The sequence below is a fragment of the Erythrolamprus reginae genome, chromosome 1, assembly GCF_031021105.1.
Source record: "Erythrolamprus reginae isolate rEryReg1 chromosome 1, rEryReg1.hap1, whole genome shotgun sequence".
NCBI classification, from domain to species: Eukaryota; Metazoa; Chordata; class Lepidosauria; order Squamata; family Dipsadidae; genus Erythrolamprus; species Erythrolamprus reginae.
The window spans coordinates 74,605,140-74,633,037 of NC_091950.1; the positions used below are offsets into that span (position 1 = coordinate 74,605,140).

A 27,898-nucleotide genomic window follows, 5' to 3' on the forward strand; every position below is an offset into this window, starting at 1 on the left:
GTGAACTTGCAGCTCTTGCTAGAGCACCAATTATTACTTGTCTTAGGGCAACAAATGTTACTGGAAGTCTATGACCTCATCATCATGCATGTAGACTACTGCAAAGTGTTCTACTTGGGGCTGGCTTTAAAGATCACAGGAAGTGTCAGTTGGTGCAAAATGTAGTAGCTTTGGTGCTTGCTGGTGGTCATGCATTATTTTGCTGGCAATGCCAAGTCCTGTTTTAAACTATAAAGCTATTTGTGGCTTGGCGCTGCGCTACCATCAGGATCTCCTCTCTCCATTGAATTTGCCCAACATCTTTGAGAAATTGATGATTGTCCCTGGGGGTGGATTCCCATTACTGCTGCTACCTGTGCACTGCATGTGTGTGTGTCGCAGAGAGATTTAGCATTTGCGCATGCACAGGAATCAAAATCTCACAAGGGGATGCATATGTATAGCTCATGCACATGTCCCCACGTGAGATTTTACTTCCTGCGTATGCGCAGAAGCAAAAACAGCTGGGACACGTGCATGCATGCAAGATACCCAAAGTTGCACACATAGCGCAGCACTCGCTACTGGTGCACCATCCTTTACCGTACCAGTAGCAATCCACTACTGATCGTCCCCCATTTTGGGGAGGTCTGACATCCGGCCAGTCTGAGCAATGGTCTCCTGCAGGAAGTATGTTTGCCCTCCCCAACTTCAGTTACATTCCAGAAGCTCTTAAAAACAGATTTACTGAAAGTAGTTTATAGGCTGATACCAGATGCTAATTGGAATAAATGTTGTTGTTTTATCGAAATTTATACAGTGGTACCTCTACTTAAGAACGTCTCTACTTAAGAACTTTTATAGATAAAAACCGGGTGTTGCAAGATTTTTTTTGTCTCTTCTTAAGAACCATTTTCTACTTAAGAACCCAAGCCCAGAAAAAAATTCCCAGGAAATTTGAGGGCGGCACGAAGGCCCAGCCAGTTTCCTGCCATTCCCCCTTTAATCCCGGCCATCTCAGGCTTTCCTGGGCTGCCCGAGGAACCTTTCGGTGACATTTAAGGAGGCTTTGGCAATCCAGAGCGAACAAAGCATTTTCTTTTCTTTGGATGCTTGGAGAGAGAATAAATCTCTGCCAGCGCCCAGAGAAAAGAAACACTCCCTTCACTCTGGGCAGTCCCTCTTTTTTTTTTTAAGCCTTAAAGTTTTGGATTTTTTTGATTCACCTCACCTCTTCTTCCTCCTTCTCCTCCCACCCAAATTCCGAGCTTTTATTTCTTTCCTAATGGGTTTGCACGCATGATTTGCTTTTACATTGATTCCTATGGGAAAAATTGCTTCTGCTTACAAACTTTTCTACTTAAGAACCTGGTCACGGAACAAATTAAGTTCTTAAGTAGAGATACCATTGTATTTTCAATTTTTATTGTTTGGGGTTTTTTTGTTGCAAGTCACCAAGAAGTTGCCTTTGATTGTGGTAAGATCAATAAAGACACATACATCCATATTCATATATAAAGATTAATTTAATTCCTCAAGCAGATTACAAACTTCAAAAACATTTGGCATAGTAGTAAAAAATGTAATTTTACAAGAAGGTGATGTGCACTAAACAGTCACTTAAATAATTTTTTAGTCTGAAAACAATTATTCACAATTTGGCCAAAAAAAGGCCTTCAACAAAAAGAAAAACTTATTTTTATTTGAATAACATTTTTAAATATGTGCAATATTATTTTCTGGATTGTTTCTTCTAGGTTTCTGCCATTTTATCAAGAACCAAAAGAGGTGCAAGAATTCTGGTTTTGTTGGTTTCTGCAATGCAACCATTTAGAACCATTTCATCCAAAATTATATGCACTCTGTCTAATTTGAACATGATCTGTATTTATATATCAAGTTAAGGGTTTATATTACTCTTTCAAGCAAATAATATCAACTAAATTGCAAAATATCATATTTCATCAATGCATTTATTTCATGTTTGGACACCTTAGTTTAACTTTCTAGTCAAATATTTCAATAGCTATGCCAAATTTATGACACCATGGTTTATATTTCAATTTGGAATTTGCAAGAGTACATGAATGAAGAGATGTAAAAACTTGAAATAGTAAAAGCACATGCTTGTAATATCAGTTACTACTGCCAACTGGGGACTGAGAAATATTTGGAATTCATTTTACGAAATCTAATGCAAAGGTCTCACTATAAAATAACATTTTGAATGTTGAAATTACCGAGATTTATATTCTTTTTATAATAATAGTAGTGAGCTGGTCAAGTTAGTGTTCAGAAAACTAAGGTGCTCTCATTCCCCTTTTTTCTCATTTCAAAGTGATATATTCAGTATGCATAATATTCAGTCTCAAAAATTTGCATAACTTATTAAGAAATCAGCTTCTTTGGTTCTTTTAGATATTTAATTGTCCATGTGCATCAACCGTAAGCATATTTTATCAAGGGACAGAATGCATGGTTTCATCAGCTAACTATTGTTTTCTACCATAATCTCTATGTTACAAACTTAAAGGAATTTTATTCTGAATTAATTCTCATGGCTTTTCTCCAATAATCCTGGGAAATTATCATTTGAAATAAGTATACTCAAAATTATTTCATGGAGATATTTGGCTCCTATCTTTTCTTGAACAGCAACTTCCAGAGTTTGCTCTCTTGAGATTGGAATAAAGCAATTTGATGACAAGCATAAATGAGATGGCATCCATGTGGAAAACATTGTCTTAATTATGTAATTATCCATGCATTCCACTAAGAGTTAAACATTCTTGACTTTCAAATTAAGTCCTGAGTTTTATTATAAAAACTGCACAATTAGTTTAGAAAGGGGAGTTTTGTATAGCCATTTAAAACTAGTGAATGAGTCTATTTAATGCATTGCGTGGGCACAGAATGTTGTTTGCCATAAAAAGCTAATTATACACGGGAATAATTCAAATATTTCAATACTGCTAAGTCAGCTGTCAGAAATCTAACAAAATGCTACCTTTTCCTGGTAGATGGGGAAACCAAGAGGATCATTGGATAGGTCTCCAAAACATGATAAAGCTTTAGGATTTGTTGTGATACGCAGTGCTTTCCATTTTACAGTTCAAAAAGCATCTCGCGAGGTAGTTGGGAGATGATATGAAGGAAACTCTAAGAAGTTTCTTCATGATATTACCATGATGTGTAAGTTAACCACACCCTGTCCAGCAGCATTCCACAACTTCATTCCAATAGCAAGTACCATATTTCATTTGCTCTTGACAACCAAGTGACTGTAACTTCCTCTTCATTCTCTTAGTCTTCTTTTGCTCACCTTGTTCTAAGTAAACACTAGAGCAACAACTGGCTTTTTTATTTTTATTGCAGCACACATTCTTCTTAAAAGAATGTGTTTAAAAGATATTTACCATATTTTGCCCCATTTTACTTAACAATAAAATTAAAATTAGCATTTTTTCCAGTAGAGAGATTGGCATCAATTTCATCAGGGACATAAATTGAATGGATAGGAACTGGTTTAAATAATAATACATACTATCCTTTTCCCTCCAAAAATAAGATATGCCCCAATAATAAGCCCAATCGGGCTTTTGGTGCATGGTGCTTATTTCAGGGTTCAAAAAAAATATAAGACAAGGACTTATTTCTGGGGAAACACGGGTACTTTATATAAAATGTTGAGAACTGAAATAGATTACTATTCTTCCCTATTATAATGGGACTCAGCATGATAACACAAATCACTGCCATGAGTGTATGATTGATCTAAAATTGTGGTCGGCTCTATATAAATGATGTGATCTGAAAGGAACCCTGTTAAAGAACTTTCCGAGTGTGCTTTGTCTATATACCAACTTAATACCTCTGATTTTATGTACCTTGATCTCCCTCTATCTCAAACAAACCTTCGTCTGACAATGTCACAGTTGGTGCATTTACCAGAATGGTTATTTCAATCATGAAAGGATAGTTCTTCCTTTAGCAGACATCACTGAAATGTTGGCACTTGAACAAAACATATTAAATGCCTGCTATAGGGCAAGCTTGGTTTTTGGTATTGATTACTTTGGGCATCTGTTTCTCCTACCTATGAGTCATATTTTTTTAAAACTCTAACCCACTTCTTCTCTTCAAATGTTCCAACAAGCTTTTGTGCAATGTGCAGTAACAAGTTTGTTGCAAGTAAACAGTGTACAGTTGTTCAGAAATCTATTCTAGTAAGTTCACTAGGCTTCACTTCAGCTATCTGGCTGCAGAATTGCACTGCAGTGAATAGTTCCCAATCCCAGAATCAAAATATTTAGGTTACATTTTCAAATATATATATTCTTCCCTACAAGCATTTAAATCATCTCAGATATTGAGAACCGCTGTGCTATTGGGTTTTTTTTTTAGTTATAAAGTATTTATGTGTTGCATAAATTTACAGACTACAGGAATGTCAATGACTAGGATGGAACACTATGAAATTAGGTTTTGGAAGGAAAATAGTGCAACAGAAGAGATAGTAAGTGGCAGTGAGAGAAGAAAGGCACAGAAAGAATGATGGGCAAAGGAGAAGACAGGATGATCTGAACAAACTAGAAAAGTATCAGATGAACAGTAAAGCACTTGGGGAAAAGGAATCCTCAATCTGAGTATTGCATTGGCAGTTCTGTGTTAGCAAAAACTTCAGAAGAGAAGGATTTAGGGGTAGTGATTTCTCAAAATGGGTGAGCAGTGTGGTCACGCAGTAGGAAAAGCAAGTAGGATGCTTGGCAGCATAGCTAGAAGTATAACAAGCAGGAAGAGGGATATTGTGATCCCCTTACATAGAATGCTGGTGAGACCACATTTGGAATACTGTGTTCAGTTCTGGAGACCTCACCTACAAAAAAGATATTGCCAAAATTGAACGGGTCCAAAGACGGGCTACAAGAATGGTGGAAGGTCTTAAGCATAAAACGTATCAGGAAAGACTTAATGAACTCAATCTGTATAGTCTGGAGGACAGAAGGAAAAGGGGGGACATGATCAAAACATTTAAATATGTTAAAGGGTTAAATAAGGTTCAGGAGGGAAGTGTTTTTAATAGGAAAGTGAACACAAGAACAAGGGGACACAATCTGAAGTTAGTTGGGGGAAAGATCAAAAGCAACATGAGAAAATATTATTTCACTGAAAGAGTAGTAGATCCTTGGAACAAACTTCCAGCAGACGTGGTTGGTAAATCCACAGTAACTGAATTTAAACATGCCTGGGATAAACATATATCCATTGTAAGATAAAATACAGGAAATAGTATAAGGGCAGACTAGATGGACCATGAGGTCTTTTTCTGCCGTCAGTCTTCTATGTTTCTATGTTTCTAAGAAATCTTCTTGATAGTTTGATTTGTCATATGGGAAGCTCAGTTTAGCAGGACCCTGAATCATCTGTGTCTTGGCTCCTATTAGAGGATAAGTGGCCAGAAAAATGGAGAAAACTAGAAGTTCTCAGAAGAGTAGCAACTGTGTGGAGATGCCAAGAAATAAGTTCCAGAGGAACTGCAGTAAAACAGAGAATTGCACTGGGCTCAATTTGAAGGGAATGACAATTAGTTTGGAAAAGTGGCTACACGCATTTAGAAAGACTGTGGGAAAAATGAAAGAACTGATATTTGAAGAGACAGGGCTCACAGATGAGGATCGCCTCCCTGAGTCGCCTCGAGAAGGGTGGCATAGAAATCAAATCAAATCAAATGAATGAATGAATGAATGAATGACTGAATGAATAAAATTGATGGGTTAAAAAAATTTGCACCTTCAAGTTGGTGTGCAGATTTTGGACTGGATGAGAAAGTGGGATTTCATTTATTATTTATGTATTTATTTATTAGATTTCTATGCCACCCTTCTGGAAACAACTCAGGGCAATGTACAACATTGTAAATACACAATATACAGTGATCCCTCGATTATCGCGAGGGTTCCGTTCCAAGACCCCTTGCGATAATCGATTTTTCGCGATGTAGGGTTGCGGAAGTAAAAACACCATCTGCGCATGCGCACCCTTTTTCATGGCCACGCATGCGCAGATGGTGGAGTTTGCATGGGCGGCGGGGAAGACCCAGGGAAGGTTCCTTCGGCCGCCCAGCAGCTGATCTGCTCGGCAGCGCAGCAGCAGCGAGCAGACGAAGATCGGGGTTTTCCCTTTGCGTGGGCGGCGGGGAAACCCTGATCTTCGTCTGCTCGCTGCTGCTGCGGCTGCCCAGTAGCTGATCTGCTCGGCAGCGCAGCAGCAGCGAGCAGACGAAGATCGGGGTTTCCCCTTTGCGTGGGCGGCGGGGAAACCCCGATCTTCGTGTGCTCGCTGCTGCTGCGGCCGCCCAGCAGCTGATCTGCTCGGCAGCGCAGCAGCAGCGAGCAGATGAAGATCGGGGTTTCCCCGCCGCCCACGCAAAGGGGAAACCCCGATTCGGCTCCTCGCTGCTGCCGCGCTGCCGAGCAGATCAGCTGCTGGGCGGCCAAAGGAACCTTCCCTGGGTCTTCCTCGCTGATGCCCCCGCTCGCCCGCCCGCCCGCCGCCCGCCAGCAAGAGGGGGAGAGATAGAAAAAGAGAGAGAAGGAAAGAAAGAGATGAGAGAGGGAGGAAGACAGTGTGAGAGAGGAAGAAGCAAGATAGAGAAAGAGAGAGAAAGAAAGATGAGAAAGGAAGGAAGAGAGTGACGTCATCGGGTGGGAAAAATCGCGATATAGCGTTTCGCAAAGAACGAGATCGTGAAAATCGAGGGATCACTGTATATATGAAATCTAATCATTTTAAAAAACATGCAAAATTAATTAAAAAAGACAAAAAAATCTAAAACCCCTTATACCATCATCCACATTCATCTAATTCAATCATTCAAATTGGCCAGGGATAATCTCATAACACATGGTCACCATCGCCGCTGGCAGAGGTAGGTCTTCAAAGCTTTACGAAAGCCAAGGAATGAGGGGGCAGTACGTATCTCTGGAGAGAGTTCGTTCCAGAGGGCCGGGACCACCACAGAGAAGGCTCTTCCCCTAGGCCCCACCAGAAGACATTGTCTGGCCGACGGGACCTGAAGAAGGCCAACTCTCTAGGACCTAACCAGCCGCTGGGATACCTGAGGCAGAAGACGGTCCTGCAGGTAATTGGTCCTAAGCCATTTAGGGCTTTATAGGTCATCACCAGCACTTTGAATTGTGCCCGGAGACCAATTGGCCAATTTTGAGTCCCGAGTGCTACACGTCCACTTTTACTTTATGATAGGTCAGCTACTCCATTTGGAACTATGTCAGTAAAGACAATGGAACATTCCTGTATGAGAAACAAATTCCCACCCAAGAAAGGAATGATAGAAGGCACCAAACTGGTTATGACATGACAAGAGACATGTGCAATTTTGTTTCAGTCCAGCTTTAGGCACCTTTGTCTCCTCCTAGAAACATGATTATTTGCTAGACTGATCCCCTTGGCCACCAGGTAAATTGCTCACAAGGAAATTGCTATTTGTGCTGAATCTTTCCAGGTGTCTTAGACAATGTGGGTTCCTTTGAACTTATATAGAGATAGAAGAAGCAGGAGAAAAAATCTGGGTCAGGATCTCGGACCTTGATTCATGTCCTCCTTGGCTCACTTTGGCTTGTGAGGGACATTCGTTTAGACTTGGGAGAAGATTAATGAGTCTTTATAGGTGAGGATAATGTCCTCTTCCTTGAAGGAAATGGAGATGTAAGCCTTGCTGAAGAACCCATTTCTTGATCTAACTGCATTAGATAACGCTCACCTAATCTCTCTTCTGGGGGGAAACTGCTACAGAAAGTGTTGGCACTATAGTTATTAATTGGCTTTCCCAGGCTTATGGTTCTGGAAAATTTCAATTTACGAGGGAGGAGCCTGAGGTAGATCAGGTGTTCATAGCACTATGACAGTCATGGGTCTATCCCTGGTCATCCAGAAGCCATCATGGAATAGTGGTCATATTTGATTTGATTTTCTTTGAGACCAATGAGAAAATGATTTGGGAAAGCTCTCTGTGGTTCCTCTATCATGGTTAGATCATCGCCTGGTAACAAAGAGATACCACTTAAGGCACACTCACATAAAAAAGGGAGGAAGCCCACAATTGAGTAACAGGCAGGGAAAACAAATTTAGAAAGGATTTTCCCTGAATTAATCAGAATTAAGATAAGAGATTTGTATTGTCAGATTTGCAAGGTTCTATTAATGAAGCCTTATAATAAAGTAGAATTTATTTATTTATTTGTTTGTTTAGTTATTTATTTAATTTGATTTCTATGCCGTCCAAGCCCGAAAGAATTAGGGTGGCTTACAACAATGTAAAATTACAAACAACAATAAAAAGAAGTCAAGAAAAGAACAGGCTAAATTCTAAAAAAATAATAATAATTCTAAAATCCTAATTGAAACTTGTAGAAACAATCAAGAACATGCATACTTGCCATTCATACAGATTCATAAGCGCGGTCAAGCTAGTGGTTGATTTAGGGCCCCCAGGCCTGCCGGCATATCCAGGTCTTTGTGGCCTTACAAAAATCCAGCAGGGTGGGAGCAGTACGGACATCGGGGGGTGGGAGTTAATTCCATAGAGCTGGGGCAGCAACAGAGAAGTCCCTCCCCCATGGTCCCGCCAACCTGTGGGAATTAGCTCATCTTGTTGTGATTCCTACCTAGTCTACTGGGGACACTGACAGATGCCAAATTTAGTGTGGGTCCTGTGAAGATGCTTGGGGAACAATCTTGCCCTGATATCTAGGAAAGGTTTAAACCTGTGTCTAAAGAAGTGGACAAGATCCTTATAACTGTAAGCTTGGTCACCTGCTCATTAGATCCATACCCCTCCAGGTTAGCAAGGTTTGCCAGGAGGGAGATGTATGTGTGGGTTCTATGAAGGTGAATTGAATCGTGAGAGAACTCCTAGACTTATCAGTTAAACTGTCAATGAAAAAAAAGCATAGTGTTTCTATGCAAATTCCACTTATGCTATTTTCATTTAATTTCAGTGATGAAATTTAGGAGCATGGTTTATCATTTGGTTGGTGTTGAAGCAAAAACAGCAATCACACACTAAGAAACCTTTCAAACTGTTGTGGTTGGCTCAGGCCCAGCTCCTGCCCCAAGGAATGTGGAGGTGGATGTGGGAGAAACATCCACATGCCACAGGCCTGTTTTGCTCCCGATAGAATCTCCCGACGAAGGCTCCTCTGACGAAGGAAGCATGAGTAGCAGGGAAGAGGGGAGTTTTGCAGACAGCCCAGGAGGAGATCAATCATCCTTATCATCCCTGGATTCTGAACAAGAACGTATGACAGACCCACACATGCGTAGAGTGATGCATAGGAGAGAACAACTGAAGGATTATTACAGGAGATAAGTGAGGCCACCTGTGGTTGGGTGGGGCTGTTGTAATTAGTGCTACAGATAAAAAGAGCAGCGTGCTAATTTAGCCTCGTGGAAGTTTATCTGATTCATAGTTTCATTAAAATCGTGGTTTTGCTGTTTCCCTGTTCAAGATTGTGTGTGGACTTTCTGGACTTTGGAATTGGACTCAATTTCCCAGTTACTGGGTGAGAAATTGGATTGTATTTAACCTGTGCCTTGTATGTACCAGAAAATCCCTTTGACATTTAAAAAGGGAGTTTTTTCTGCTTTTCTGTTGATAAAGACTTTTGGTTTTCCTTCTATCGTGTGGTGTGTGTCTTTTTGGACCAATTACCCTGTAATTACAGGCGGTTGGGACACGCCGCAGAACACGGAGAGGGGCGGCATACAAATCTAATAAATACAAATACAAATACAAACCATGTTGCAAATCACCTGGAGATTTTTGTCTATATTCAGATATATCTTCCTCCTATCCCTAGTTTAAGTGAATATTTTAGAGTGGAAGAACTAGTCATCATGCATATAATGATTTTATTATTACCATTTAAGAAAGTGTCCACTCTGCTTCTTTGGGTCCTCTAATTAAAATTTAAAATAATGAAAAGATAGTAGAAATAACAACACATGCAGTTTCTCAAAATGCAGCATACAAAAGGTTTTAAACAACTGGGTCAGTTTAAAAATCAGAACAGAATGACCTTATTAAAGGCATGGTAGAAAAGAAACCTTTCCTAGAAACATAGAAACATAGAAGACTGACGGCAGAAAAAGACCTCATGGTCCATCTAGTCTGCCCTTATACTATTTCCTGTATTTTATCTTACAATGGATATATGTTTATCCCAGGCATGTTTAAATTCGGTTACTGTGGATTTACCAACCACGTCTGCTGGAAGTTTGTTCCAAGGATCTACTACTCTTTCAGTAAAATAATATTTTCTCATGTTGCCTTTGATCTTTCCCCCAACTAACTTCAGATTGTGTCCCCTTGTTCTTGTGTTCACTTTCCTATTAAAAACACTTCCCTCCTGAACCCTATTTAACCCTTTAACATATTTAAATGTTTCGATCATGTCCCCCCTTTCCTTCTGTCTTCCAGACTATACAGATTGAGTTCATTAAGTCTTTCCTGATACATTTTATACTTAAGACCTTCCACCATTCTTGTAGCCCGTCTTTGGACCCGTTCAATTTTGTCAATATCTTTTTGTAGGTGAGGTCTCCAGAACTGAACACAGTACTCCAAATGTGGTCTCACCAGCGCTCTATATAAGGGGATCACAATCTCCCTCTTCCTGCTTGTTATACCTCTAGCTATGCAGCCAAGCATCCTACTTGCCTTTCCTACCGCCCGACCACACTGCTCACCCATTTTGAGACTGTCAGAAATCACTACCCCTAAATCCTTCTCTTCTGAAGTTTTTGCTAACACAGAACTGCCAATGCAATACTCAGATTGAGGATTCCTTTTCCCCAAGTGCATTATTTTACATTTGGAAACATTAAACTGCAGTTTCCATTGCTTTGACCATTTATCTAGTATCGCTAAATCATTTACCATATTAAAGACCCCTCCAGGAATATCAACCCTATTGCACACTTTAGAGTCATCGGCAAATAGGCAAACCTTCCCTACCAAACCTTCCCCTATGTCACTCACAAACATATTAAAAAGAATAGGACCCAGAACAGACCCTTGTGGCACACCGCTTGTAACCTGTCTCTGCTCAGAATACTCGCCATTAACAATAACTCTCTGATGTCTATGCTTCAGCCAGCTTGAAATCCACTGAACTATCCAGGGATTAAGTCCAATCTTCACTAATTTATCTATCAGCTCTTTATGTGGAACCGTATCAAAGGCTTTGCTGAAGTCCAGATAGGCAATATCCACGGCACCACCTTGATCCAACACCTTTGTGACATAGTCAAAGAACTCAATAAGATTAGTCTGACACGATTTGCCTTCAGTTAAGCCATGCTGATTTGGGTCCAATAAGTTATTGTTTTTTAGATGCTGATTTATCCTCTTTTTGAGTAGAGTCTCCATCATTTTAACTACAACTGATGTCAAGCTAACTGGCCTGTAGTTTCCAGTTTCTTCTCTACTGCCCTTCTTGTGGATAGGCACAACACTGGCCATTCTCCAATCCTCAGGGACATCTCCTGTTAACAGGGATTGGTTAAACAAATCAGTCAGGGGGGTAGCAATGACAGATCTGAGTTCTTTAAGAACTCTGGGGTGGATGCCATCTGGACCCATTGCCTTATTTATCTTTAATCTTTCAAGTTCTTCTAAGACATCGGCTTCTAAGATCACTGGAGCTGAATCCGTACAGCTGGAAGCAATGCTATATCCCTCTATAGTATTATTTTGTAAGGTGTCTTTTGAGAAAACTGAACAGAAGTAGCTATTCAAATGGTCAGCGATCTCCTTATTCCCATCAATGCATGTATTATTCCCGGTACTAAGCTTTGTGATGCTGCAGTTTTTCTTCTTCCTATCACTAATATATCTGAAGAAGGTTTTATCCCCCTTCTTTACAGATTTTGCTATTTCTTCCTCTTTTGAGGCTTTAGCAGCATATATTATCTGTTTCGCCTCCTTCTGTCTCATTTTATACACCTCTCTATCAGCTATACTTCCAGACTCTTTATACCTGCTATTTCCTGCTCTTCAAATTCAAGTGATGGAGACCAATAATTCTCTTTTAGGGGCAGGTCCAACTAGAGCAACTTTCTAAAGGTGGGAACTAGCTCCAACCCTAAAAAAAACACTCCTTCAAAAGAATAAGAACAGGTATCGCACACAGACTACAAATGTGTGTATCTTCTCCCAGATTTATTTGCTCACAAGTTGAGATCTGGTTGCTCAGTTCTTCATACTATCTACCATGCTTGGTTTTTTGTGGACATTTTATTACCAAGCTAAGGATCATCACTGTAACACCTTTGGTTTCCATACTTCCAGGCAGTGATTATATTACCCAACCTAATAACAAAATGTCTTCAAGAAAACACCAAGCTCAGAGAACATAAAAAAATCGGACAGCTGAACACTGAGTGACATACATTCTCTAGCAGAAAGTATATTAGCTTGAGATCTAGATATTAGGCATTACAGTATTCTGAGTCCTCCAGTCCTCCATGATGAGAATCTAGTATTGCAAAGAGAGACCCTTTTAAGTGATTTTCTGCTTGTTAGACTTTCTACTAAATCTGCACTTCTATTCTACTACTTTTTCTCATCATTCCTTTCACCCATTTCCTCCCATGTTGACTGTATGACTGTAACTTGTTGCTTATATCCTAAGATTTTTATTAATATTGCTTCTTCATTGCTTATTTGACCTCTATGACAATCATTAAGTGTTGTACCACATGATTCTTGACAAATTTATATTTTATTTTATGTATGCTGAGAGCATATGCACCAAGACAAATTCCTTGTGTGTTCAATCACACTTGGCCAATAAAGAATTCTATTCTATTCTATTCTAAATAGGCTTTCAAGGAATATGTTCGCTTGTTATCATTTTGATACCATGCAATGTCCTTATTTTCTTAGTTTTATTTTAACATTGGCAACTTTTAAAGCTTAAAGAGTTTTCTAAATTAATAACAGTCTTCATTAACTAAGAATTATATAGTAATTTGCTGATTTTCTATTATGCTTTTTTATTATTTGTACATATTTTTATATATGAAAGTTTGGAGTTTGTAGATTTCAAGTTAATTCCTAAAACTGTTAATGCTCAGTTGGTTAAAGAGTTTGTTTTAAAGAAGGGATAAAGCTTCAATGTCCCAATATCTTTTCTTTGTGTAAAATCTTTGTGACCTTTAACAACTTATCATAATTCTAATACTCACATATTTCATATTCTGGTTCAATATGTTATAGCTTTAAATCCACTATATTTCGAGAAATGTGCCTTAGGCAGGAAGAGCAAGAACATAAAAAGAATAGATTGGTGGAATTAAAAAGGATACATCTAATTCACTCTGGAAAAAAAACAATAAAAAAAATTAGCAAGAGAACAGTGCTGTTATTATTTTGCTATTTTTTTCCTGAAATCGATTTATATATTAGTTTGCAAGCATAAGGATTTTAAATTCCTTCAATTTGCAAAAAGGTTTTCAATGTAGCAGAAGCTCTTTTTCAAGAAAAATAAAATGTGTCATTTTTTAAAATCATTTTCTTCTGCTGCCATTTCTTATGACCCCAAAAGCGCACCTCTTGTCATTTCTTTCAATGGAATGGAACAGTTATTTTTATTAATCAAGTAAAAGTTGAATCTCAGAATGCTGACTATGTTTAAACCCAGAGGGCATAATTGATCCCTGAAGGCATGTTATGCTATTCCCAATCTTAACAACTGCAAGTGATATTTGAAGATAAGTGGATAAGGAACAAGATGATGGAGGCAAGAGGAAAATCAAATTATTTTTAAAAAGTGAATGGGACTTAAGGAAATAATGAGTTTTACTCCCAAGTTAAGCTTTGAACATATTCATTTTCTAATTGCCTAACTGATATGTGGACATTCTACAACTCCAAATGATTATTTTCTAAATCAAATAACTGGTAGTTCTATGCAACATTAGAAAGAACTCAAAACCTAATGTCTTTTTAATGTCTATATTTGTTAATGTGTTCTGCAGAGGTGAGCTGCTAAAAACAATAACATTATATTTCGCCCATGTCAGACTGCATGTCAAAGATTATTATATGCAAAATGCATTATATATATTCAGCAACGATATAACGAGTACCTTACTTTTACAGTAATTTGAAAATCTGCAAATCTCATTCCAAAAATCTTTCCCTACTATTAGATAGTTTGTGATTATAGCTCATTTAGCAGAGAATAGACAATGTGTTCTCTTATTAAAAATAGTACAGTTGTATTAGCAATAGCAATCTATAGGAATTGTTCTTTCCTCTCACTTTGTTAAACTCAGAAAGGATGAAAAGTTGGACAGACTATATTTTACATAGTGCCTTTCAAGCTTGGCAGCTTTAAAATAGGTAGACTTCAGCTCCCAGAATTCCCCGGGGTCAGTATACCATTTCTGAATTAAAATAGTATTTTTTTTTTTAAATGTCCACAGTTCCAAGATGGGTATATGGGGATGGAACCCAAATCCTCACTCTCATATCAGCATAAACGTGATACTGCTAATTAATCTACCAATAAATTCATAGAAATGTTAATATGGACAAGTTATTACTTTCTCTAATAATCTCGCATTATTACTTTTGATTATTGAAAGCATTTTGGTATAGGGTATTTTTCATGCACAAATTGCATTTAGGGCATGTCACATTTTTCAACTTTCAACTTCCAAATATTAGGGATACTCAAAAGTTTTGACATATCTTTAGGGATTGTAAGGGTATTTTGGTAACATAGATGTGCTTTGTAAGTTAATTTCATAAATATCATAACTTTTTAAACATTTTGCTTGTTTCATTTGTGCATTATGCATAAACCGCATTCTCCAAAAGTGAATCATGGAAAAAAATCTTGCTTGGAAGGCACTTGAGGCACATCCAGTATACTGTTCAGCTGATAGAGCACACTCATGTTTTGTGGGTCATGATCTAATGATGAAGGTTGGACAGCCAACTGGTAGTGTGAGAAGGAAAAAGTGCCCTACACATAAGCTAAAGTTTCCATATTCAAGACTGTTCCCATGCATTTCATTAGAAATATGCCCTACAAAAAGAAATGATACATGGGCTTCCGGCTGACTGTTCACAATGCAATTACACTTGCTAAATTCATACTTACCACTCTGCTGAAATACTTGTCCAAAACCTCAACAAAATTATGAATCAGTTCAAAGACAGCCATCTCATTCTGAAATTAATTTCAAAACATACTTTAAGAAGGAACAATAGACAGGTGTGCTAATATGTTTTCTATTTTTAACAATAGCTTACTGTATACAGTAACTCTAAAATATTAAGAAGTATCACGAGAAGCAAAAGTAGAAATTAAACCACCAAATCTCCTTAGTTCTAGATTGGGGAAGGAGGTAGGTAAGGCCCTGTGGGTCTTAATTATTTCCTGTGACAGTCTGCTTTGTTTGGATACTGTGGACACATTATTGCTTTTTTGATCAGCTCTCTGAGAAGAATTTCTGTACTTGATGTAATATACAGTGATACTTTGTCTTACGAACTTAATTGGTTCTGGGACGAGGTTTGTAAGGTGAAAAGTTTGTAAGACGAAACAATGTTTCCCATAGGAATCAATGGAAAAGCGATTACTGCATGCAAGCCTAAAACTCACCCCTTTTGCCAGCCGAAACGCCCGTTTTTGCGCTGCTGGGATTCCCCTGAGGCTCCCCTCCATGGGAAACCCCACCTCCAGACTTCCCTGTTTTTGTGATGCTGAGATTTTACTGAGGCTCCCCTCACTGGGAAACTCACCAAATATATATAAAAGATGCCAAAATATTTCTATTTCATTCCTCTGGTGATGTCATAGCATGAATACCAAATCCTTGTGTTGCTTGTGGGGAAAACCCCCAAAGTTTCCTGCCCACAATTTATGTAATGATCAGTAGCAGAAGTAATGGATGACATAAGAACATCAGGACAAAGAAGTATCAATAAGTATTTTTTTAATGTAAAACGGGTTTTCAGAGCTTATCTATATCTATAAATAAGAAAGCTAAAACATACCTCTGTTTCATTGATTCCGACTACTATGAAAAGGGCAGCATACTGTCTGTAGACCAATTTAAAATCTTTGTACTCAAGAAAGGAGCACTAAAGGGAAACAAAGTGAAAGATGTAAATTGATATAAAATATTTAGATTTGTAGATGTGTGTTAGCAACAACAATTGATCCAATTTCTTATTTCATCACAAGAATATATAATGTATGATTGCTAGGTTTGCACAACATGCTAATGTAAAATCAAATGAACTACAGAATTATTCAGTATGATGAGTGAATTTAGTCACTCATAGAATCAAAATTATCTATCAGAGGCCACATCTTGTATTCATACATGGACACAGAAAATGATGAAAAAAGGATGAAATGAAGTTTACTAAGACACTTGGATTGTTCCTTTCCTGCTTTATGTCAGTAAAAAGAAAACCACCCTCATTCTTTATATAAATATGAACACAATGTTGGTCACTTCTCTATCACATTTAATAAAACAATTAAACCTCCAAAGACATACGGATTTCTGAATCATTTAATAACAATTATATTTATCTGTTTCCAAATAGATCATTCATTCATACTTTGTGCATTCCTCTAAGACATAAATCAGGATTAATCTGATCATGGATTGTGCTCTGGTCTAAATATCTTCACAAGGTTTGTTATTGGTTTCTAACTTTCCTAACTAATAGTGGTGTTTTGTATGTATAAATATAGCCAATCATCCAGAGGTGTGGTTGAATTAAATAAAGTTGGCCTCAAACATCTGCTAAAGACAACGAAAAATATATAAAATTGTACTACTATAAAAACTATATTAATATTTATAACATTTTGGGAACTCTGGTGATGAAATGTCAGAGTTACATACTTGTTCCTTTGTACGAGAAAGGCACTGCTTGATTACTTCAGCTTCTAGAATTGTTCGCTTATGAAGGTCCATGTATTCATAATAACGAGAAAGCCTTGTTTGGCCTTGTTTATTCACCATCAGGAAAAATTTGATCATGGCTTGTGCTTCAGTCTAAATATCTTCACAAGGTAAAATATTTGAAATAGAAATCAGAAATTCAGATTTATCACCACAGTCAGAAATAATCTAAATGAACATATTAAAAATAAATAATGAATTGGGAACAATTTTTTTTGCGCCAAGTAATTAGACTGTTAAGGTATACCAAGCTAGTAGATGTGATGTGACAACCTAGAAAAGCTGGAGTTTTAGATAAGCCAGGTTTCAAATAACATTGTCTTTTAAATGCATGGCTAGCAAATTAATTGTAACAAATATTTTCCAGTATGGAACTTTTTTCCTTCAGTAGATTGCCAGCAAAGAGATGTGGCTAGCAAATTCAGGGAAGACATTGCATCAACATTACTATGAAAAATTAGTATTCTACAGAAAATTGAAAGACTAGAAATAAGAATTATGTGAAATAATTTTATTAAAGATTAATCAGATAGAATAAAAACTAATACAAACTACAAAAATATTATTAAAAAGAAAAAATAGAAAGTGTGGAAAAGAAAAAAAAGTTATATAAGAAGCATCCTTCCACTTCATCATCAGTATAAGTTTTTCCAACTCTTAAATACTACAAACTCTCTCTTCTTCCCATAACTCACGTCTTAGCTATAAACAAAATATAAACACTGTATCATTCATTCCTTAACAGCAAATGTTCATTAAGGGTTATGAGAGACTACTACATATCTATTCTGACCATGATAAACTCTATATCCCTTGTTGAACTTTTAACACTTAGTTTTAATCCTTCACATAATATCCTATATATTTTTTATTTTTTATTTGTCTCTTCTCAGAGGATCCTATAAAACTTTAACAGATTTTTTTCTTCAGATTCAGTGAAAAGGGTTATCTAAGCCATTCTTCTAGTTTGATATTTGTATGTCATCTTTAAGTATTGTGGCACAGACAATTTCATTTGTATGCCTGGCATACGGTATCATCTTTTTTCATATTCTTCTTATAACGTCTTATATGTTATAAGCCCCCTTGAGTCCCATGAGATCAGGTGGCATATAAATCAAATAAATTATATTATATTATATTATATTATATTATATTTAAATGCACATTCAAATCAATTCTAGCCTCCTTCTACATAGCTTGTTCATGTTCTATAACATCATTAATACATTAATTTTAAGATATTCTTAAAAAAAAAAAAATTCTGAGTCCATTATTCAAAAATACCCTTCAAACCAGTTAAAGTATTGTACTCCATTCTTTGTTAACAAATCAAATTGAATTATTCTTATCCTTTAATTGTAGTGTTTAATTTCTTCGAGTTCCCTCTAGCACCCAACTTTCAAAGTATCATTCTATCAGTTTTTTTCCTCAGAGAACCCAACAATGACAGTTTCCACAAAAAGGATTTTAAAATTAATTTCAATGTTTGTATTCCAAATCCATCTGGGCTCTTTGTCTATTTTTAAACTTTGAGAATCAATGCTTTAAACCAGTGAGGGGTTTCAAAATTTTTCACTGCCGGTTCGGTGGGTGTGGCTAGGGGCATGCGACTTAGTGGGCATGGCCAATTTGATGACATTCACACCCACTCAGTCACATGACCACCCACTTAGTCATGCCCACAGGAAAAGCTAGGAATTTTTTTAAAATTTCCACCCATCTACCCCCTACTCCCTTTACCAGTCACCCCCGTTTCCCCTCCTTTAACATCCCTAGCCCTAGCCCCGCTTCCTCTCCCACCACTGCCTCTTTGGGCTGCTTACGTTGTACAGAAGCTGGTCCAGAGTCTGGAAGGCAAGCTGACTGGAGTTTTTGGTGGCCCCCAGCCAGCTGCCACAATTGCAAAGCAGCTCTCAAAGTGACAGTGGCTGGCCGCAAGCTGCTGAAAAGTACTAGAGGTTGCAGAAAGAGCTGCTGCTGTTCTTCGCGCATGCACATCCCATTGGATTTTTAAGGCCATGGGATGCATGTACACAAAGAACATGGCAGCGACAAACATGGCGGGTGGGGAAAGTGAGCGGTGACTGGGGGACTGGTTCAGGGGCGTGGCCAGTCATCCAGCACTACTGGTTCAGCCATCTTAGCTAAATTTCTGCCAACGGTTCACATGAACCCGTGCAAAACAGCTGAATATCACCTCTGCCCTAAACTCTCTTTTGCTATTTATTCAACAAACCCTAATATTTTTGAATCATTTAGAAAACTTTTTTCACTAAGCAAATGGAAACAGATCCAGTGAAAATAATAAAAACTTGCCATTATAAACGTTCTTAAAACTTAAAAAGCAGGTCAGAACAATTTCAAAGAAATGGAACTCAGTTGAGTTTTTTGACTCTAAATGTTTAGATGGAGTCCCTCAATTCCCTGCCACTCAACTCATAAGCTGAGCACAAAACCCAGGTTCCTACAGTCTACTTACAAGGAATGGCTGACAGGAATTCATGCAGACAATCTCACAATCTCTCCTTCCTCTAGAGAGATTTTGCCAGCCAAAGTCCTGCATATCAAAAAAGCACAACAAAGAATGTTCTTTCTGCGCCAGCTCAGGAAGCTCAAACTGCCCAAGGAGCTGCTGATTCAGTTCTACAGAGGAATCATTGAGTCTGTCATCTGCACCTCTATAACTGTCTGGTTTGGTGCTGCAACCCAACAGGACCGACACAGACTTTAGAGCATAGTTCCCTCTAAGCTGAGCAGTGAGCAATCGCTCACTTAAAAATCATCATCAACTCAGAGTTTTCCAAACCTGCCCAGAAGCCGAGAGGGAAAGAGTGAGAGGGAAGGAGAGAGAGAGGAAGAGAGGAAGAGAGAGAAACAGATAGAAAAAAGAGAGGAAGGAAAAGAGAAAGAAAAAGAATGGGAGTAAGGAAGAGAGAAAGAAAATCAAAATCTAGTTTGAAACTAGATCAACTATTTAAGTGGCATTTTGATATTGATAGAGTTGCCCTATTATGAGCTTACTGTTATAGACACACAGTACAGTATTTTATTTTGAAATTCTCTGAGGCAAAACAGGGTGGGTTTTTTATTTGTTTGTTTGTTTGTTTGTTTATTATCTATCTATTTATCTATCTATCTATCTATCTATCTATCTATCTATCTATCTATCTATCTATCTATCTATCTATCTACTTACTTACTTACTTACTTACTTACTTACTTACTTACTTATTATTTCAGTGCTGCCCAGTCCCAAAGGGACTGCCGCTCAGACACTATACTTTTCCGCCCACCCCCCAAAAAAATTAGAGGGAACACTGCTTCAGGTTTAGGTTTAGGTTTAGGTTTATTGGATTTATATGCCGCCCCTCTCCGCAAACTCGGGGCGGCTCACAACAATAATAAAAAACAGTACAGTACATAATACCAAATCCAATGCCCACCCATCTAGTTACAATTTAAATTAATAATCTCATAAAAACAGTATATATAAAAAACAGGCACACAGTCAATCAATCAACAAAACAACATGGGAAAGGGGGAGGTGTTTTAGTTCCCCCATGCCTGACGGCAAAGGTGGGTCTTAAGGAGTTTACGAAAGGCAGGGAGGGTGGGGGCAATCCTAATCTCAGGGGGGAGCTGGTTCCAGAGAGTCGGGCCCCCCACAGAGAAGGCTCTTCCCCTGGGTCCCGCCAGACGACATTGTTTAGTCGACGGGACCCGGAGAAGGCCAACTCTGTGGGACCTAACCGGTCGCTGGGATTCGTGCGGCAGGAGGCGGTCCCGAAGATATTCTGGTCCGGTGCCATGAAGGGCTTTATAGGTCATAACCAACACTTTGAATTGTGACCGGAAACTGATCGGCAGCCAATGCAGACTGCGGAGTGTTGGAGTGATATGGGCATACTTGGAGAAGCCCATAATTGCAGAGGATAATCAGAATTGCAGAAAAAACAATTGCTGCCAATCTGCCTTCCATTGAGGACCTGTATACTGCACGAGTCAAAAAGAGGGCAGATAAAATATTTACTGACCCCTCACATCCTGGACACAAATTGTTTCAACTCCTACCCTCAAAACGTCGCTACAGAGCACTGCACACCAAGACAACTAGACACAAGAAGAGTTTTTCCCCGAACGCCATCACTCTACTAAACAAATAATTCCCTCAACACTGTCAGACTTTCTACTAAATCTGCACTTCTATTCTACTAGTTTTTCTCATCATTCCTATCACCCATTTCCTCCCATGTTGACTGTATGACTGTAACTTGTTGCGTATATCCTAAGATTTTTATTAATATTGCTTCTTCATTGCTTATTTGACCCCTATGACAATCATTAAGTGTTGTACCACATGATTCTTGACAAATGTATATTTTATTTTATGTACGTTGAGAGCATATGCACCAAGACAAATTCCTTGTGTGTCCAATCACACTTGGCCAATAAAAATTATATTCTATTCTATTCTATTCTATTCTATTATATTCTATAGCCACTGATCTCTATCATGACTGCTGTCTTACTTTGGCAGGCATGTTTAGCTCACCAGGGCCTCCCTGGAAGAACTCTCCTTTATTGTTACCAGTTTGATTGATCAATGGGAGGATTTGGAAAGCAACAATCAATATAATTGATGCACAGATAGTTGCAAGTGTACGAAGAACTGACCCTGATACTTGTTAATAGAAGATTCTTGTACTTAATATAGATTTATTAAAAGTAAATGGCAAAGGGAGTTAATTTTTAATAATTTTATGGCTTCTCCCTATATTTTTTAATTTGTCCTCTAAATTCATCAATGAGCAAATTCAAATTCAGTTCCAGGGTTATATCAGTCAAATGCCAGAGATGATGAAAAGGGGGCAGTACTGATCTACTGCACGAATAAGATGCTTGAGACTCTGGAATATAAAATCATACTAGCTCTCAACACATTACTGACTTGGAGAAAATTTAGGCCAGCTCTTGAAATTACCTGATAATATCTCCCTAAGTGCTCTCAATGCCACTTTTATCCAATTTCTACCTTGGGGTAATGGAACTTACCCAAGTCTAATTTACTGGGAGCTTTATCGGTTGGAGCCATCACCCAACTCAGATTGAAAGTAAGAAAAGGATGGCACATCGTCAGGTTTCTGACACTAAACTGGAATTAATCATCAGGAGCATGCAGAATTTGAATCGGGACTCTTACCAGATAAAGAAAAACATATTGCACAAATCAATTAACTCACATATTACTAAAGACTGTATAGTGGTACCTCTACCTACAAATGCCTCTACTTACGAACTTTTCTAGATAAGAACCGGGTGCTCAAGATTTTTTTGCGTCTTCTCAAGAACCATTTTCCACTTACAAACCTGAGCCTCCGAAACTGTAACTGGAAAAGGCAGGTAGGAATCTGGTGCGAGGAAATAGGGCCAGAAAAGGCGCGGAGAAGCCTCTGTGGGGCCTCTCTAGGAATCTTCTGGGAGGAAACAGGGCCTCCACCCTCCCGGTGGTTTCCCCAATCGCACACATTATTTGCTTTTACATTGATTTCTACGAGAAAAATGGGTTCTTCTTACAAACTTTTCTACTTAAGAACCTGGTCACGGAATGAATTAAGTTTGTAAGTAGAGGTACCACTGCATATAAAACTAAGATTAAAAACAATAGTCACAAAACAAAGTTCTAGCATGTTAATTTAAAAGCCTGGCTTGGGTAAAAGAAAAATACAAGTTAGTTCTCTCTAATGTTTCCATAAATGGAGCTTCTCAACTGAGAATGTACTTTTTCTTGTGTCTATGTCAATCCAATTTGATTCCTTTTGGCAGGTTTATCTGGATAACTTTTTTTTTTTGCTGTTCAAGGAGATACACTTTATCCAGCTTGATTTTTAAACTCCAATTTTGTCCTGGAAAATCAGTTAAACAAGGGTTAAAGATGTCAGCCAGGGAATAAGATGTATTGTTTACACTACTGACCACAACCTAAGTAATTTTATCATGAGCAATTTCTGGTATGTAAGGAATGAACGCTCCAGAACTCAGACTCAGACTTGTACTTCTGACTGATAGAGTCCTATTCTAATCAACATTTAGAGACATTTGAATCAGCCAATGAAGAGCTATGAAAAAAAATACCACATTAATTGGCATTAATCAGCAGCAAAAAACAGCGATTATGGATAATTATTAAGGACAATCAAGCCAACTCATAGTGGCTTTCTGGATAAATCTTTATCATTTTATTTTAGTTATAACTCATAGCACTTCAAACAGCATTCCAGTAATTATTTTCTTCCTATCCAACCACCTGATGCATTGCCTTCTTTCTTCCTTTCCTTAAGTTAGCATCTTACACCTTAAAGCAGTATTTCTCAATCTTGGTAGCGTGGTTTGAACTTCAACTCCCATTATTCCCCAGCCAGCTGGCTGGAAAATTCCAGGAGTTGAAATCCACATCTCTTTAAAGCTGTCAAGATTGAGGAAACTGCCTTAAACACTCCCCACCACCACTATTCTTCTACATTCAGAATCCATAAGTCATGATTTACAAACCATAATATGGTAAATCATACTATGATTTCTTTGGCTTTTACTTAGAATTATGATTTGTAAATCATGGTTTATGGTTTAGTGCTTTAAATACACACAGTCTGGTCCAATGGTCTAGCTCAGTCCTTTATTATGTATTAGCTTTGCATTTATCATTTTTAATTCTTTTAAATTTATTTTATTATTTATAAAATGTAACATTTTCCAAATGTAAAATAATGCACTTGGGGAAAAGGAATCCTCAATCTGAGTATTGTATTGGCAGTTCTGTGTTAGCAAAAACTTCTGAAGAGAAGGATTTAGGGGTAGTGATTTCTGACAGTCTCAAAATGGGTGAGCAGTGTGGTCGGGAGGTAAGAAAAGCAAGTAGGATGCTTGGCTGCTTAGCTAGAGGTATAACAAGCAGGAAGATGGAGATTGTGATCCACTATATAGAGCCCTGGTGAGACCACATTTGGAATACTGTGTTCAGTTCTGGAGACCTCACCTACAAAAAGATATTGACAAAATTGAACGGGTCCAAAGATGGGCTACAAGAATGGTGGAAGGTCTTAAGCATAAAACTATCAGGAAAGACTTAATGAACTCAATCTGCATAGTCTGGAGGACAGAAGGAAAAGGGAGACATGATTGAAACATTAAAATATGTTAAAGTGTTAAATATACTCCGATATGTCTTATACTCCAAAAATTACAGTAAGTCCCACATATTTTCATTCTGACATTTTGGTACCCTTTATCTGATTATCTGTATACAATGTGGAAGTATAGCAGGTCTTAATTCATATTAAAAACATTCACTTTAAAGAAATATGGATTCCATTGCATATGAAGATATTAGTCATCCACAACCCAAGAATTCTGGTATATATAGAGAAGTTAAATTTCCAAGACAAGGGGATAGTACTGTAGAGTTGTTGTTGTTATTATTCATTCTACATAAATGCATGTTCAATTACATAAATACATACTCAGATTTTCCGGCTCCACCATCTTTTCTTGTCAAACTAGTTTTACAGGTTCTGAAAATTTCAGAGCCTAATTTCTGATGTTACAACTTGCCTTCCTATAGCAGAAATGGCAGGGCTTTTGGATTGGTTTTTTAGTGTGAATCTATATCCAACAATATGAATGCAGTGGAATTGACACTTTGATAAAACGTATTTCTGCTTCTCCCGTAGATCCAAAATTTGATCCATAAGTTTGGAGAAATTCTGAACTGGTTTTGGGAGTATGCAGATTGAAGGAAGCAAAGAGTAAAAGGAGAGGAAGTCCCATTGTACAAGCAGAAACCTGCTTGAATTTTTTCAAGTTTCACAAACTAATGAATCAGTGCTTATCTATATAACCATATACTGTATTTCTACATTTAAAAATGCAATCTATGTCTCAAGAATGTACTACTTTTCAAACTGTTTCCTTCAGGATTAAAGTCTGATCAGCATAAAGTAAAATCAGTTTCATCATGTCAGGGATTTGCACTGGGCCAGAGAAACTTCTACTTTGAAATTAATTAAGATGTCCGTGTTTATTTCATTTGATATACTTCCAGTCTGTTCTGATCAAATGCAGTGAATTGTTGACAGCTAATGCCAAGATAGGATTGTAAAGAAAGTTAATTCCCACCAGTCATCAAAAGGTACTACACAAACTATGGATCCATGCTCTCTCATGAAGGTATAGAATTAAAAATGGTATTGATGATATACAGCACAAGTGCAACACAGAACTGGAAACAAAATACTGTGGCAAAAGATCAAGTACTGAAGTTGTAAAAGAAATACAAGTTTCTTCTGTCTGTATGTGTTGCCTTCAAGTCAATATTGACTCCTGGCAACCAGTAAGTCCCTACAATTTTTTGTGAGTATATTTGCACACTGATCTGCATAATGAGTTGCTACAATCATAAGATCTAAGATCATAGAGGTAATATTGTACTTCTACTCATGTAGAAGTATATTAGAATAGCGAAGAAGAAGAATTCCTACATTTTTCCTACAACTTCACAAGACATAGAAACTATAGTCACCATAATATGCTGCACTGCCAGATCTACACTAGAGATTTTTTATTCTGTATCCTTTGCCTAATTCTGATGTTACTGATTGATGAATAGTGGATTTCTTCATTGGGGCCTTATTTCTATGAAACACTGCCACTATGCAAACTAACAATGTTGCTCTTATCTACATGCAGGCAGAGTTCATGTTCTAAACACAAAATTTAATTATGAACTTGGTTAGGGATATCTGAGTGTCCATTTATTTATTTATTTATTTATTTATTTATTTATTTATTTATTTTTTGATTTATTTTTTGATTTGATTTGATTTATATGCCGCCCCTCTCCGCAGACTCAGGGCGGCTAACAACAGTAATAAAACAGCATATAATAATAATCCAATACTAAAAACAGTTAAAAACCCATTATTATAAAAACCAAACATACATACACATATATCATGAATAAAATTGTAGAGGCCTAGGGGGAAAGAGTATCTCCATTCCCCCATGCCTGGCGGCAGAGGTGGGTTTTAAGCAGCTTACGAAAGGCAAGGAGGGTGGGGGCAATTCTAATCTCTGGGGAGGAGTTGGTTCCAGAGGGCCGGGGCCGCCACAGAGAAGGCTCATTAACTTTATCTTGAAAGATTATTTGTTTACTGTTAGGCACATGCTTGCATTATTTATTTCTCCTATCATCTGTAGTCCATAGATGAGCAAAGGTAACATATATATTTTTTCTGATCAATGTGGAAGTAGGATTTTTCTACCTTCTCCTAATGCAAGTCGGGTATTTGTATCAGATGCGAGGCTTCAGTCACAATTGTAGTGATGATAGAAGGGATGAAATATGTCCATCTCCTAGTAGCTGGTTTTAGTTGCTGTGGTCATGTCCTTTACTTTCAGGTCATTATTAACTTCCTTGCATTTTGGTTGCTGACATGGCACAAATGAGAAATAGCAATAATCTCACTAGAGAATACAATAGACCAGAATCTCCCTAGGGTTTTCTTTAGTGAACATGGTGAAGCTATGTTAGATCAGGTAGACCAGGACACCTCTACTTTACCATTTTTAATGAACCCGGTATTGCTATAGTAGAGAAAATGATATACCATTGTTAGAAAAAATGATATACCATTGCAGTCAGAAAGTGATAGTCCAGAACATTTTTGAACAGTCTATGTACCACTTTTTAAAGAATTCTTGATATTGTTAGAAAGAGAAAATAGCCAGAGCTCTGAAGACAAAATTGTAAAGATTCTGTGATATTGTTAAACTTGCCATTCCTGCCATATATCTTAAAATGACCCTTCACCACTGGTGGGATTCAATTTTTTAAATAGTTATATGGGTATGGCTTAGTGGGTTTATTTAGGTATATGGGTATGGCTTAGTGGGCATGGTGTGGCTTGGTAACCATGTAAAATGTCCATTCCCTCCACTCCAGAGGAAGGTTAATGAAAAATCCCCATTTCCTCCCCACTCCAGGGGAAAGTTACTGCAAAATCCCCATTTCCTCCCCACTCCAGGGGAAGGTTACTGCAAAATCCCCATTTCCTCAGAGAATAGATGGGGACAAGGCCAATCAGAGGTGGTATTTACTGATTCTCCAAACTAGTCAAAATTTCAACTACCAGTTCTCCAGATCTGGTCAGAACCTGCTGATTCGCACCTCTGCCCTTCACCTAGGCCTAGGTTCAAACCCTTTTGACCAATGGTTATTTTCTCCACTGGTTTGGGAAACCTATCAATTGTTGTACCTTAATTTGCCTTGCAATGGACTGTTAGAGAGAGGTACTTTGATGTAATGGTTAAGGATCAAGGTATAGAAACCAGGAAACCATGAGTTCCCGTTCTGCCTTGGGCACGAACCCAAAGGTGACCCTAGGCAAGTCACTTTTTCTAATCCCTAAGAAGGAGGCAATGGCAAACCTGTAAAACTTTGCAAAAAAAACTTGTAGGGACTTATTCAGGCAGTCTCCAAGAAGCGGACATGATTGAGCAGAAGATAAAGCAGACTTTAGGACAATATCACTCACTGGATTGTTATTGAACAGAGACTGGCTATAGAGGTAACACTAATTTCTGCTGGCATGTTTTGTGTGGTCTCATGGACTGGAGCAAATCATATTAAAATAGCTGAATGTATCCTTACCAGATATTCAATGAGTATAGGCAGTCCTCTGTCCCCCAAAACTGACAATATAGTTGGCATCCCCAAGTAAAACAACAATAGCACTTAAAATATTAAGAAATTGTTGTAATAATTGCTAATAGATTTTCATATAACACATCAAGATAGCTGATAGTATTACAAAGCTTAGGCACTATGTGCAAAGAAACAGAA

General features: G+C 37.8%; 1 protein-coding gene across 3 annotated transcripts in view; it reads right to left on the bottom strand.

Moving 5' to 3' along the window:
• Positions 1-1,533: 1,533 nt before the first annotated feature.
• AP4S1 (adaptor related protein complex 4 subunit sigma 1) overlaps positions 1,534-27,898 on the bottom strand; it is a 35,567-nt gene continuing 9,202 nt past the window's right edge. The window contains exons 2-6 of one of the 3 annotated variants that reach the window (XM_070756079.1): positions 16,939-17,099; positions 16,073-16,159; positions 15,174-15,242; positions 13,369-13,380; positions 1,534-1,861 (exon numbers count right to left, since the gene is read on the bottom strand). In XM_070756079.1, the coding sequence (XP_070612180.1) occupies positions 1,733-1,861; positions 13,369-13,380; positions 15,174-15,242; positions 16,073-16,159; positions 16,939-17,076 (435 nt within the window). In that variant the 5' untranslated portion in view covers positions 17,077-17,099 and the 3' untranslated portion in view covers positions 1,534-1,732. Of the gene's footprint in view, positions 1,862-13,217; positions 13,381-15,173; positions 15,243-16,072; positions 16,160-16,938; positions 17,100-22,368; positions 22,512-27,898 lie in introns of those variants that run through there. The other 2 variants (XM_070756069.1, XM_070756062.1) reach the window with 2 other exon arrangements.